Genomic DNA, 14,696 nt, shown 5'->3' with positions numbered 1-14,696 from the left:
CATGTGTGCATGTTTTTCGTCTGTCTCTTTCTCGTACCCAACGACCTACCAATACGAGACATGCAAACAATGTGGCAGAATTCTTCAAATGAAGAATAAAAGGCGACTGGGGAAGAACGCACAGTAGCAGTACACCATTCCACCCGAAGCACCTATTTATTGAGAAAATATTCAGTAACCACCTCCAACAATGTTTTCCAACTACATTACATACAAAGGTAACTAAGAACATGCTGATTTAGATGGACTAAACGTTGACTGTGAAGAAAAAAATACGACAGACTTACTTTCATTGCAAATGGTCTGGAAAGTTACAATAGAACAGCGAATCCGCTCACTTTTACATGCAGTCTATTCAACTCGCGCGCGACAACAGTCACAACGTTACTAAACCATAACAGACATTGGTTTGGTAAACACTTGTCAGTAAGAGCGCGCCCTAACGCCTCTAGACAAAGTTAGATGACTGCGACCGTTCTGCCTCGGCAGTCTATTAAGCTCCAATCTCCCCTATTTAAGAAGTGAATCCAGAACTTAAATTTTGCCGGGCTGACGGCATTTCATACAGAACACACAAGGCATACGCACGCTGCAGAGTAGTTATACCCTGCCACCGTAGGCATAACCAGTACAATAGGATGCCTCGCATCTCCGGGAAGTACATCAGCGAACATTTTATCTCTAACGAAAGTTGTCTCCAATTATATCCCTAGGCGTTTTATGTAAAGACTTTGAAAGACCTTGTATATAGCGTTATCATTCCTCTTATTACCAACAAAATTCTCGACTGAAAGTCTCTTCAACAATCATGATTCAGACTAAATACTTCTGGATCCAGAACTATTAACTACTATGATCAATTTTTCATCACATAGTCGAGGAGAATTATTTCTAAATTTCGTTTCTCTTCTGAAACAATGGCAAAGTCTTTTATTGCCACCAGCCTCAATTATTATACTCCAGTCGTATCTATCGTCGTTAATATCTGTGTGCTCTAAAACGAGGTATTTTGATGTCATTAAAATGGAGTGGAGTTCCATGGGCGTTGGGGATAGGTGGGTGGTGACTTGTAGCCTGCCGAATGATTGGTAGATAATGGACAAAAGTTCTTTACTGGCTTCCAAGAGACATAACTGAAGACGATGACATAATGGATGAGGGATAGAAACATTAGAAAACAACCAGGAGGAACATGGATGCATATGGATAAAGAACATAATGTATGGACCAGTGTGGAGCATTCCTTCAACTAGCAGTGGCTGTAGGATAGCTGATAATGATGGGATGATGTAGATAAAAGAATGATATAGAAGATCATAATGATGATATGGATAATACAGAAACGGAAGATTAGATTTTAACACTCTTTCAACAATGAGGTCTTTAGAATCGGAGCAGAAGCTCGAATCAGGAACGGATGCCAAAGGAAATGGGATGTGTCTTTCGGAGGAATCTTAAGCGACTGTAGCTATTGAGGGGAAGCTCGGAAAACACAAATCTGGATGACTTGATGGGGATTTGAACGCTCCTTCTCTCAAATATGAGTCCATTCTGTTAGCCACTGGGCCACGTATCTCACTGATATGGATAATGATAATATGGGTAATGATGATGTGGGTGATCAGAATGTGAATAACTATGTATGGGTGATCGTGGGCAGGCTTCTCAAGGTGGTGTTAGAGTTAATGGTAGGAGGGTTAGTGATGATGTGGTTAATGATGATAAGGTTAACTATAATGCAGATAGTGGTTAGATGGACCAAGACTGCGGTTATATGTATGATAATGATGGTGATGTTTTGAATGTGTGATGATTTATAATAATACTTATTCTAGCATCACTGTATCACTCTATTCCCCCTATCCCCACCCCACCCTCAACCCCAAACTGATCATCTGAATGCATCACTAACCTGCCCTCCTTGCACTTTTTGCAACTTCCTTCCTCAGCCTCACCCGCTGCTTTTCTACTGACAAGGAAAACACGGCAAATGCCATAGCCCGACTTCCCAGAAACTTCGTTCGCTGTGAGAGGGGACAAAATAACTGAACACATCTCCGCTTACTCGTAGATACTCGACCGTTTCTGAGTAAACGACGGTCAAGGTATTTGACGCAGTTTAGATGCTTTTTTTCGAACGGTAACTTCAACTGTAACGTTGGCACTGTAGGCAGCGTCCCGGCTGCAACCATTTGCACCCTGTGTTCGAAAACCGATTATTGTTTCCATTTTACTTTTTTCTTTCTCATTTTTCTACCCATTAGTAGAAGGTTACTACATGAATGTTTCCTATCAAAATAGGGGAGTTACATTAATTGCAAAACTATAACTGGGTTTCACAATAAGATTCCTACATTTATTACATAATATACGTGCGTATGGTCCATTGCTGTCTGTTCGCTTTGAAGACTAATTCGGTAATAATTTGTTTCCCTTACTGATTCCCTGAGGAAGACAAAATCAGCTGGGCAGGCCAGCACCGACTAAATACAAGCTCATCCTTGTAGGCTGCAGAAATAAATGGGGATGGTATGTATTGTACCGTAGTGTATGTTAACCGGGGGCCTAGAAACGACGGAGAGGCTCCGTCCCCTCCGCAGCTGCAATGGTCCACAAGCGCACGACGACTACCGCAGTCCACTTCACCCCTCCGGGCGTCCCACACCGAACCACTCTTTCAGAGTTATTGTGCGGTTCGCCCCCCCCCCCCCCCCCTCACCGGGAACGTCACACACCAGACGAGTGTAGCCCCTATGTTTGCGTGGTAGAGTAATGGCGGTGTACGCGTACGTGGAGAGATTGTTTGCGCAGCAATCGCCGAGATAGTGTAGCTGAGGCGGAATATGGGGAACCAGCCCGAATTTGCCGAGGCAGACGGAAAACCGCCTAAAAACCAAAAAACCATCCACATACTGGCCGGCTCACCGGACCTCGACACAAGTCCGCCTGGCGGATTCGTGCCGGGGACCAGGCGCTCCTTCGCATTCCGGAAAGCAGTGCGTTAGACCGCACGGCTAACTGGGCGGGCAATAAATGGGTATACTAACCGAACGAAACTCACTTCACGGGAACAAGTGCGCAACACCACCATTATTATCGACGCCACAGGAATTTGACTGAAAACAAGTTCAGATTTTTTTCAGTCAGTTGTTTTACATATATTTGTGTAGTAATCCTCTATGGACATGGGTAGATAGATCAAGAAAAATAGTACAATAAAAGTAATAATTAGGTTCCGAACACGGGGCGCAAAAGAGGGGAACCTAAAAGTCCTGTTGTCTCAGCTATACTCCATGTTTTCCAAGCCAAAATGTTAGCATCTGGAAATGCTTCAAGGCCACCATAATCACAATGATTGCCCCACACTACAGCAAGTGTAAGCCATGTACTACCTCCAAACAGAGCTTGTACATCACATGCGAAGTTCAGGCGGAGGCCTCGAAACACATTTGGACCTCCAATCAGTTGTTGCTTATTAAACTGTGCAGCCAAGTCAATATCGATAGCCTTTTGTGTTAACGTGCCACAGCAATGCCTCGGCGACGTGCATGGCGACGTCGCTGGCGGCGCAGCGTTCCTGTGTATCGTGCTTTGAAGGCTATCGATATTGACTTGGCTGGACAGTTTAATAAGCAACAACTGATTGGAGGTCCAAATGTGTTTCGAGGCCTCCGCCTGAACTTCGCATGTGATGTACGAGCTCTGTTTGGAAGTAGTACATGGCTTACCCTTGCTGTAGTGTGGGGCAATCATTGTGATTATGGTGGCCTTGAAGCATTTCCAGATGCTAACATTTTGGCTTGGAAAACATGGAGTATAGCTGAGACAACAGGACTCTTAGCTAAAGTTCCATATGGTACACTTGTTCCCACTATGCCATTTGTGTTGAGTACCAGAAGGAAGAAGAAATTAAACGCCGACGAGTACCTGTTTATATGGGCCACTGTGGGACCGCTTCAGTGAGCTAGTTGTGTGCCGAATGGCACGTAAAGTACCTCGAAAGCTTTTTCACTGTCGTTTCCTCGGAAACGGTCGAGTGTCTACGGATACCCCGAGAAGCGCGTTTGCTTATCTTGCCGCCTGTTGCACTGAGCGAGGTTCCCGGGACACCCACCTGCGGCAGGCGTCCGCTGAGCAGCAGCTGCCCCGTGGTGGCGTCGCGCACCACCAGGTCGCAGACGCCGTACTCGAGGCGGGCCAGCTCCGCGGCCGGCACGTCGGCCAGCGACTCCTCCAGGTGGAAGGCGCGGCCGCGCCGGCTGGCGTTCAGCGCCGCCAGCTCGCGGCTCCAGACGGGCGCGCCCGGAGCCTCCAGCGGCCGCGCCTCCAGCATCAGCTGCACCGACAGCCACTCGCGCGCCTCCTCCGCTTCCTCCGCCTCCTCGTCCCGCGACTCGCCTCCGCCGCCGCCGCCGCCGCCGCGGATCAGCGTCACCTGCGCAGCCACGCACCGACCTGTGCTGAGCAACTCGAGCGACAGTTATATAACGTCCCCTTTGAAAAATTGTATACGAGACTGTGCTTAACCTGACAGACTGTACTTAACCTGACAGACTGTGCTTAACCTGACACACAATATTTTTAGCGCAACGCAATCTGACTTCCAATAATCCCTACAAAAGAATGGCCCTGACTAACATTAACCTATACCTTTCACAAATCACTTACCTCACAAAAATCTTCGTTACTGGAACTACTGCAATACAGCGAGCGCCACTACTGCCAGCCAAATAAAAGGTTCAAACTACGGAAGGCACTAACTACTGATAGGCATAGTTAGCAAATGAAAGATTTTAATAGAGAACAAACAATGTATTTACCTTAATATCATCAAAAGTCATAATATATGTAATTTCAGAACTCCGCCATTTCCTTCCACACATCCACCACTGCTGGCGGCTCACCTCTAACTGCGCAACGCTACGCGCTGTTCACATCCAGCTGCCGCTGCCCAACACTACAATGGCAGACAACAATGCAAACTAGCCCCAGACTGCGCACAGCACAGCCAGTGATTTTCATACAGAGCGCTACGTAACGCTGCCAATAAGAAAACATAAACAGCCTACTTACACAGTGCACTCACGCCCTCATAAAAAGTATCCGGACACCACTATGTAATCTAGAATTCACCACTAGATGTCAGAAGAGTAGTATAAAAAAAGGCGAGGAGTATTTTTTTTTTTGTCAGTCAGGGAGCAGGAACAGCCAGAGCTCAGTGACTTAGAACGTGGATTAGTCATTGGATAATACTAGGATTGACAAAACATCAGCGACGTTTCAACTTATCTAAAGCCGCCCTGGTCGACTGTTGGTAATGTGATTACGAAGTGGAAATGGGAAGGAACGACCACAGCTGAGGCCAGGTAGATCACTTGTAGGTCGGACAGCAAACTTCGAGTATGGTGACTGTGAAAAAAATCTCACGAAGAAAGCAGGACTCACTCGTGAGTACTAAAGTGCTACCAGCAATCCAGCTAGAGAATTTTATGCGATAAGAAAATTATTGCCCTTAAATTAGGATATGGTTTTAATACTAACTCCTTAATGAAGTATTTTATGTGAAGAAGCCATTATTACTATTAAGGGGGGTAGGACGTCAAACGGGCCGACTTGCAGCAGGAGAGGCACCGCACGACATTTTAATTTCCACTGTCTATACTTTTACAAATAAATTCATAAAACTTTGTCGCCATGACCAGGAAGGATTCAGAATTCACACTCATAGCAGTGGAAGTTCTAAAACATAACGAAATTATTTTTTCACGTGTGAAATTTCATCATTTTTTTCACTTACTAATGGCAGCATTTGTTGCTATAGGTACACTTTTCTTCATAAGTAAGAGAGATTCTTCTATGAATTGTGCACAGCATACAAACCATACTTAAAGGTGATTGAAACTACAGAGTTTTCCAAATCTATTAAAAACTGTGGTAAAAATTGAGGCAATTAAGTATAAAATTTGTGTTTTTTCTGAACATGAAGTTTAAAATATAACAGTTCATTCGTTTTTTCATAAATTAAATAAATTCTAGAGTTTCATACACCTGTGAGTATGGTATGTACACTGTGCAAAATTCATCGAAGAATCTCGGTAACTTATGAAGAAAAGTGTACCTATAGCAACAAATGCAGCCATTAGTAAGTGAAAAAAATGATGAAATTTCACACGTGAAAAAATTTATTTTGTTATGTTTTCCAACTTTCACTGCAATGAGTGTGAATCCTGAATCTTCCCTGCTGATGCTGACAAAGTTTTATGAATTTATTTGTAAAAGTATAGACACTGGAAATTAAAATGTCCTGTGATGCCTCTCCTGCTTCAAGTCGGCCCGTTTGACGTCTTACCCCCCCTTAAATTCGTTGGCAGTTACCACATGTGAGTACAGTCTTCTTATAAATCTGTTCGTAATAAATAAAAATTTGTTATTTTTCATTCATGTCTATTTTAAGATTTATTTACAATCTTCATCTACATCTACATGGATACTCTGCAAATCACATTTAAGTGCTTGGCAGAGGGTTTATCGAACGACCATTCATCCAATCTCGTATTGCGCGCGGAAAGAATGAACACCTATATCTTACCCTACGAGCTATGATTTCCCTTATTTTATGGCGGTGATCGTTCCTCCCTATGTAGGTCGGTGTCAAAAAAATATTTTCCCATTCGGAGGAGAAAGTTGGTGATTGGAATTTCGTGAGAAGATTCCGTCGCAACGAAAAACGCCTTTCTTTTGATGATATCCAGCCCAAATCCTGTATCATTTCTGTGACACTCTCTCCCATATTTCGCGATAATACAGAAGGTGCTGCCTTCCTTTGAACTTTTTCGATGTACTCCGTCAGTCCTATCTGGTAAGGATCCCATACCGTGCAGCAGTATTCTAAAAGAGGACGGACAAGCGTAGTGTAGGCAGTCTCCTTAGTAGACCTGTTACATTTTCTAACTGTCCTGCCAGTAAAACGCAGTCTTTTGTTAGCCTTCCCCGCAACATTTTCTGTGTGTTCCTTCCAATTTAAGTTGTTCGTAATTGTAATACCTAGATATTTAGATGAATTTACGGCTTTTAGATTAGACTAATTTATCGTGTAACCGAAGTTTAACGACTTCCTTTTAGTACTCATGTGGATGACCTCACACTTTTCGTTATTTAGGGCCAACTGCCACTTTTCGCACCATTCAGATCTCTTTTCTAAATCGTTTTGCAGTTTGTTTTAGTCTTCTGATGACTTTAAACGACAGCGTCATCTGCAAACAACCGAAGACGGCTGCTCAGATTGTCTCGCAAATCGTTTATATAGACAAGGAACAGCAAAGACCTTATAACACTACCTTGGGGAACGCCAGAAATCACTTCTGTTTTACTCGATGACTTTCCGTCTATTACTACGAACTGTGACCTCTCTGACAGGAAATCACAAACACAGTCACATACCTGACACGATATTCCATAAGCACGCAATTTCACTACGAGCCGCTTGTGTGGTACAGTGTCAAAAGCCTTCCGGAAATCCAGAAATACGGAATCGATCTGAAACCCCTTGTCAGTAGCACTCAACACTTCGTGTGAACAAAGATCTAGTTGTGTTTGAGAGGAACGATGTTTACTAAACCCATGTTGACTGTGTGTCAATAGAACGTTTTCTTCGAGGTAATTCATAATGTTCGAACACAGTATATGTTCTAAAATCCTGCTGCATATCGACGTTAACGATATGGGCCTGTAATTTAGTGGCTAACTCCTACTACCTTTCTTGAATATTGGTGTGACCTGTGCAACTTTCCAGTCTTTGGGTACGGATCTTTCGCCGAGCGAACGGTTGTATACACTACTGGCCATTAAAATTGCTACACCACGAAGATGACGTGCTACAGACGCGGAATTTAACCGACAGAAAGAAGATGCTGTGATACGCAAATTAATAGCTTTTCAGAGCATTCACACAAGGTTGGCGCCGGTGGCGACATCTACAACGTGCTGACATGAGGAAAGTTTCCAACCGATTTCTCATACGCAAACAGCAGTTGACCGGCGTCGCCTGGTGAAACGTTGTTCTGATGCCTCGTGTAAGGAGGAGAAATGCGTACCGTCACGTTTCCGACTTTGATAAAGGTCAGATTGTAGCCTATCGCGATTGCGGTTTATCGTATCGCGACATTGCTGCTCGAGTTGGTCGAGATCCAATGACTGTTAGCAGAATATGGAATCGGTGGGTTCAGGATGGTAATACGGAACGCCGTGCTGGATCCCAACGCCCTCGTATCACTAGCAGTCGAGATGACAGGCATCTTATCCGCATGGCTGTAACGGATCGTGCAGCCACGTCTCGATCCCAGAGTCTACAGATGGGAACGTTTGCAAGGCAACAACCATCTGCACGAACAGTTCGACGACGTTTGCAGCAGCATGGACTATCAGCTCGGAGAGCATGGCTGCGGTTACCCTTGACGCTGGATCACAGACAGGAGCGCGTGCGATCCTGTAGTCAGCCACGAACCTGAGTCAACGAATGACAAAACGTCATTTTTTGGGATGAATCCAGGTTCAGTTTACAGCATCATGATGGTCGCATCCATGTTTGGCGACATCGTGGTGAACGCACATTGGAAGCGTGTATTCATGATCGCCATACTGGCGTATCACCCGGCGTGATGGTATGGGATGTCATTGGTTCCACGTGTCGGTCACCTCTTGTTCGCATTGACGGCACTTTGAACAGTGGACGTTACATTTCAGATGTGTTACGACCCGTGGCTCTGCCCTTCATTCGATCTCTGCGAAACCCTACATTTCAGCAGAATAATGCACGGCCGCATGTTGCAGGTCCTGTACAGGCCTTTCTGGATGCAGAAAATGTTCGACTGGTGCCCTGTCCAACACATTCAGCAGATCTCTCACCAATTGAAAACCTGTGGTCAATGGTGGCCGAGCAACTGGCTCGTCACAATACTCTTGATGAACTGTGGTATCGTGTTGAAGTTGCATGGGCAGCTGTACCTGTATACGCCATCCAAGCTCTGTTTGACTCAATACCTAGGCGTAGCAAGGCCGTTATTACGGCCAGAGGTGGTGGTTCTGGGTACTGATTTCCCAGGATCCATGCACCCAAATTGCGTGAAAATGTAATCACATGTCAGTCCTAGTGTAACGTATTTGTCCAATGAATACCCGTTTATCGTCTGCATTTCTTCTTGGTGTAGCAATTTTAATGGCCAGTAGTGTACGACTGTTAAGTATGGATCTAACACATCAGCGTACTCTTCTTAGGTAAGTGTAAATTTTGTGATGAAAACACTCAGTCATTGTCGAAACTTGCTAAAAGAAAAAATATTGTTGCCAGCAGTTGGCTGTTTTATACCTGTCATACTCCTGTATGGTTGCTGTCTGACAGCCGCGTTTGAAGTTTTAAGAAATATCGAAGTGCGGTGCGAGACTTGTACTCACGTCGAGGTGTAGTGTGCACTCGGAGTCGACGGCGACCCAGGCGAGCCCGTGCGCGGTGCCAGCTGCAGGTGTGGGTGTAGGCGTGGACGGCGGCGGCGGGGGCGGCAGCAGGTGCGCCGGCCGGTCGGCGTCCCTGGCGGCGGCCACGAGGCGCGGGGCGAGGCGTCCGCGGGCGACGGCGGCGCGCTGCGTCGACACGGCCAGCCACAGCTCGCCGGCGGCCAGCTGCCGCAGCTCCGGCACCGCGGGCGGGCCCAGCTCCCCGCTCGCCTCGCCGGAGTCTGCAACGCACAGCTGGGGATGCAACCGCGCCACCGGACTGCAAGCACTGTGCACCAGGCAGCTCACTCCAGGCGTGGGGTGGGAGGGGCAATGACCCTCCTTCAGTCGAAGAAGACTCTCATCAACAGCAATATTATAGCTACTACAAACTGTACCTACTTATTTCCACTTTTGTTTCTTTGGGGGAGGGGGGAGGAACTATGAAATCATTTCTTGCCTCCCAAGTACGCGTTTGTAGCTGCCTCAGGCACTTTCTTGCTGCAGGGTTTCTCCCACGACAGCTGTTGCAGGAAAGGTTCTTAATGACCAGCCAGAAGCGGGTATCTTGACAAGGCCCGTAATCGATTCCATAGATGTTTTGCTTCCCTCGGATGATGTATCGCTACCTGCTGGGTGACGGGTGTTGAGTGTTGCAAGCATGAGATTTAAAAAATGGTTCAAATGGCTCTGAGCACTATGGGACTTAACTTCTGACGTCATCAGTCCCCTAGAGCTTAGAACTACTTAACCCTAATTAACCTAAGGACACCACACACACATCCATGCCCGAGGCAGGATTCGAACCTGCGACCTTAGCAGTCACGCGGGTCCAAACTGTAGCGCCTAGAACCGCTCGGCCACCACAGCCGGCGAAAGCATGAGGTATGGAGGTACAGACCGTCTGGTGAGACTGCAGTTTTGTACGGGCAAGAATATACCACTGCTCTCACTGCTGGGAGGCCGAGCAGCTTTTTGTGCTGCTCTCGATTATTAGTTTATGGATGGGCACCAGGTGCGGAAGTATGCTCTAATGATTGTGTGGCAGACAGCAGTTGAGATCGAGCTATGTGTGTTGATGCGTATGTAACGACAACTGTGTTCGAACGTGATGTCTGGAAAGTTGACTGAGGTGATAAGTCACGAGATGACCATGTGCACGTATATGGTTGATGGTAGAAGGTATAAAAGGGCAGAGCATTGGTGGAGCTGGCGTTTATACTCAGGTGATTCGTGTGAAAAGGTTTCCGACGTAATTATGACAGCACGACGGGACTCAACAGACTTTTAATGCGAAGTAGTTGCAGCTGGATCTTAGGGGGGCATTCCATCTCGGAGATCGTTAAGGATTTCAGTACTCCGAGACCCACAGTGTCAAGAGAGTGCCGAGAACACCAAATTGCAGTCGTTATTTCACATTACCGATAAAGCATTGGCCGGCCGGATTGACCGAGCGGTTCTAGGCGCTACAGTCGAACCGCGCGACCGCTACGGTCGCAGGTTCCAATCCTGTCTCGGGCATGGATGCGTGTGATGTCCTTAGGTTAATTAGGTTTAAGTAGTTCTAAGCTCTAGGGTACTGATGACCTCAGAAGTTAAGTCCCGTAGTGCTCAGAGCCATTTGAACCATGTGATAACGCATTGACCGAAGGCCTTCACTTGACGACGGAGAACAGCGACGTTTGCGTAGTTTCAGTTGGTAAAGGCTGATGACAGGGTGGCGCAGCGGCCACGAAGCCATGGATCTAAGTTGTCGACAAGGGGCTGTGCAAGCTGTTGGTGGATCCATAATGGAGTGGGCTGCGTTTGCTTGGAGCGGAATGAGTCGTATGGTTATGCTCGGCTACTTCGAGACCATTTACAGCCAATCATGGACTTCATGTTCCCAAACAACGATGGAATTTTTATGGATGATAATGCTCCATGTCACCGGGCCGCAATTGTTTGCAATTGGTTTGAAGAACCTTCTGGACAATGTGAGGGAATGATTTGGGCACCAGATCGCCCTACATGAAACGCTTCGAACATTTATGGGACATAATCGAGAGGTCAGTTCGCGCAGAAAATCCTGCATCGCCAAACTTTCGCAATTATGGACGGCTGTAGAGGCAGTGTGGCTCAATATTTCTGTAGGGTTCTTTCAACGACTTGTCGAGTCCTTGCCACGTCTGTTGCACTCCGCCGGGCAAAAGGAAATCCGACACGGTAGTAGGACGTATTCTACGACTTTTGTCACCTCAGTGTGTAACAGTCGCAGCGTACTTTTCTCAGTAGAAAGTGCTATTTACCCGCCTTGCGCGGGCATATATTGGGATATGCCATTCCGAATGGAAGTAGGCTCCACGCTGCATCGAGTTGAGTCAGTAATTGTAGGCGGCGTCATTCTGTGGCTCGCAAAACGTGGTGTACTGTGGATGCTATGCGCCTTTAGTTGGCTTCACGTTGGAAGATGTCTTGGAGAGTGGAAAGTTATTGTGTCAGATCGGGTTAAGGCAAACTTCCCTAGGCAATTATAGGAGTGTAAAACCTTGCCAATCTTGAAAATTTTTCATCCTTTTTCGCTGTTTCCGGTACAGTATTCTGGTCTGTTTTGTGTACATGGGGAATCAGTACCATCCCCTACTAATTTATTTAGTATAAAGCCCTCAACTGCTGTCGATACTGTTTCTTTGAATGAAGACCACATATGGGATACGCTTACATAGTTAGAGAGAAAGGAATGGAGACTGTCTCTTAGGCAGCTGTCAAGGGAACATTTATTTGCTTTTTTAAATATATGTATTTTACGTTTATTTTTTGTGGTTTTGAATGTTGCGGTATACAGTGTTGCTATAATGATATTGCGGCCACTAATGCTGCTGCATGATCGAAACCAGCACCACCCTCTGGAGCTGTGGGCGACGAGTCACTAATTCAGTTTGCATCTGACCACAGCAATCGCAGTCCCTACCCACACCAAAAACGACGCTAATATAGTCTATACTGTTATTAAAATGGAGATCTCTGCAAGAAAACTACATAAATACACACAAAATTCAAGATTTTAAAGCAAAGAGCACGTCGGGAATTAAAATAAGCCGCTTCTAATTAGAAGCTGTGTCAACTCACAACCGAAACTGCCTACTTCGATGCACTGCAGTAGGGACTTCGTTATCTGGATTGGTATTTAAACCAAGCTCCTTTGACATATGTCTTATCTACTACCCCATCATCTTTGAGGATTCATTCCAGGTGATTGTGACTTAATAAAGGCTTAAACTTCACAGAAATTTTGTAAGAGGTATGAGACTATTCACTCACTTATTCAGATGGCGTTGAACTTTTGGGAATAGTAACTCTGCATTCCGTTGAGGCTGTATTAATCATTATCACTTTGAGCCGTGTGCTTGTACTGATAAATTAAAAAAAAAAGAATAAATTTACTTTTAATCTCCTGGTATCATAGTTCAGCTGTGGTGCATTTAATTTAATCTCGAGGTGTTCTTATCGACATATGTTTTAACCAGTTAGTGTTTTTTACTATACTAACACTGTGTCACTTGAACATAATACTTAGGAGTCGTCTTTGAAGCAGGCTGCACACGTTCACTATTTAATGACAATACTAATTCACCAGACCTTCAATATATTGAAGCGACCTAACACTATCAATATCAGCGACTAAGATTGTTAGTTGACAACACGATTTTGCATGGTTAAGGTGTCTAAGACCCACAGAAAGGCGTGTCCTGCAATTATGTTAGCTATAGCTTGCAAGCAACAGAAAACTACGAAAAAAGGAAATGAGTCCGAGATTGGTTAAAAAATGGAGTAACTGGTCACATGTTTATTTCCTGACTGAAATCAGAATCACGGACCCGAAAGTTTTTACATATTATTTTCCGATCAATACGGCATGGTTCGACACATTATTAGTGTCGATACGAGATAAAATAGAGAAGCAAAAGACGTTTACGAGGTAGGCAATCGCATTCGTCGAGAGATTAGGAGTAACTTAGAGATGTCTTTCGACAGACAGGTCATTCTAATGCTCGAAGTTTAGATCTGTAATATCATCAAGCACAATTAGTAAAATTCTTTGGAGACCTATGAAGCAACGACCTGTTCAGGAAATTAACATCAAACTTTTTTTTGCGCTTTGTGATAATTTTGTGAAACTGACACGCATTTCTCAGACCTCTTACTAGTCACAGCAGATCTATGACGTATTTTTTTCGAAATCTAAGCGTTTTACAGAACTGCTATGTAACACAACAATATATTCGATATTTTCAAATTAATGAAGTAAGCAATGTCATAGAGAATCCATCCTAAAGTTTCGTATACAATGATTTCCCTTGCACAGGCCATTAAAATTGTTTAGTGTTACAGGGCTCATTAAAAACTGAGTGTAAAGTATGATACACACGATGGCGAATTGAAAAAAATAAACATTGCACACTAACGCCGCGTGGCTGGTTCCTAAAGCTCTATCAACATATTGTCAAACGATCAATATTTTTATACACTCCTGGAAATGGAAAAAAGAACACATTGACACCGGTGTGTCAGAACCACCATACTTGCTCCCGACACTGCGAGAGGGCTGTACAAGCAATGATCACACGCACGGCACAGCGGACACACCAGGAACCGTGGTGTTGGCCGTCGAATGGCGCTAGCTGCGCAGCATTTGTGCACCGCCGCCGTCAGTGTCAGCCAGTTTGCCGTGGCATACGGAGCTCCATCGCAGTCTTTAACACTGGTAGCATGCCGCGACAGCGTGGACGTGAACCGTATGTGCAGTTGACGGACTTTGAGCGAGGGCGTATAGTGGGCATGCGGGAGGCCGGGTGGACGTACCGCCGAATTGCTCAACACGTGGGGCGTGAGGTCTCCACAGTACATCGATGTTGTCGCCAGTGGTCGGCGGAAGGTGCACGTGCCCGTCGACCTGGGACCGGACTGCAGCGACGCACGGATGCACGCCAAGACCGTAGGATCCTACGCAGTGCCGTAGGGGACCGCACCGCCGCTTCCCAGCAAATTAGGGACACTGTTGCTCCTGGGGTATCGGCGAGGACCATTCGCAACCGTCTCCATGAAGCTGGGCTACGGTCCCGCACACCGTTAGGCCGTCTTCCGCTCACGCCCCAACATCGTGCAGCCCGCCTCCAGTGGTGTCGCGACAGGCGTGAATGGAGGCACGAATGGAGACGTGTCGTCTT

The 14,696-nt window shown here is 45.8% G+C and overlaps 1 protein-coding gene across 1 annotated transcript in view; it reads right to left on the bottom strand.

Annotated features, from left to right (window-relative positions):
- The window catches only part of LOC126175595 (dorsal-ventral patterning protein Sog-like), a 544,108-nt gene that overhangs the window by 31,049 nt on the left and 498,363 nt on the right, over positions 1-14,696 (bottom strand). Inside the window, 2 exon segments of the mRNA XM_049922459.1 lie at positions 4,115-4,435; positions 9,451-9,731. Of these exon segments, the coding sequence (XP_049778416.1) occupies positions 4,115-4,435; positions 9,451-9,731 (602 nt within the window).

The sequence above is a fragment of the Schistocerca cancellata genome, chromosome 3 (assembly GCF_023864275.1).
Source record: "Schistocerca cancellata isolate TAMUIC-IGC-003103 chromosome 3, iqSchCanc2.1, whole genome shotgun sequence".
NCBI lineage: Eukaryota > Metazoa > Arthropoda > Insecta > Orthoptera > Acrididae > Schistocerca > Schistocerca cancellata.
This window is presented reverse-complemented; position numbering and strand designations above follow the sequence as displayed.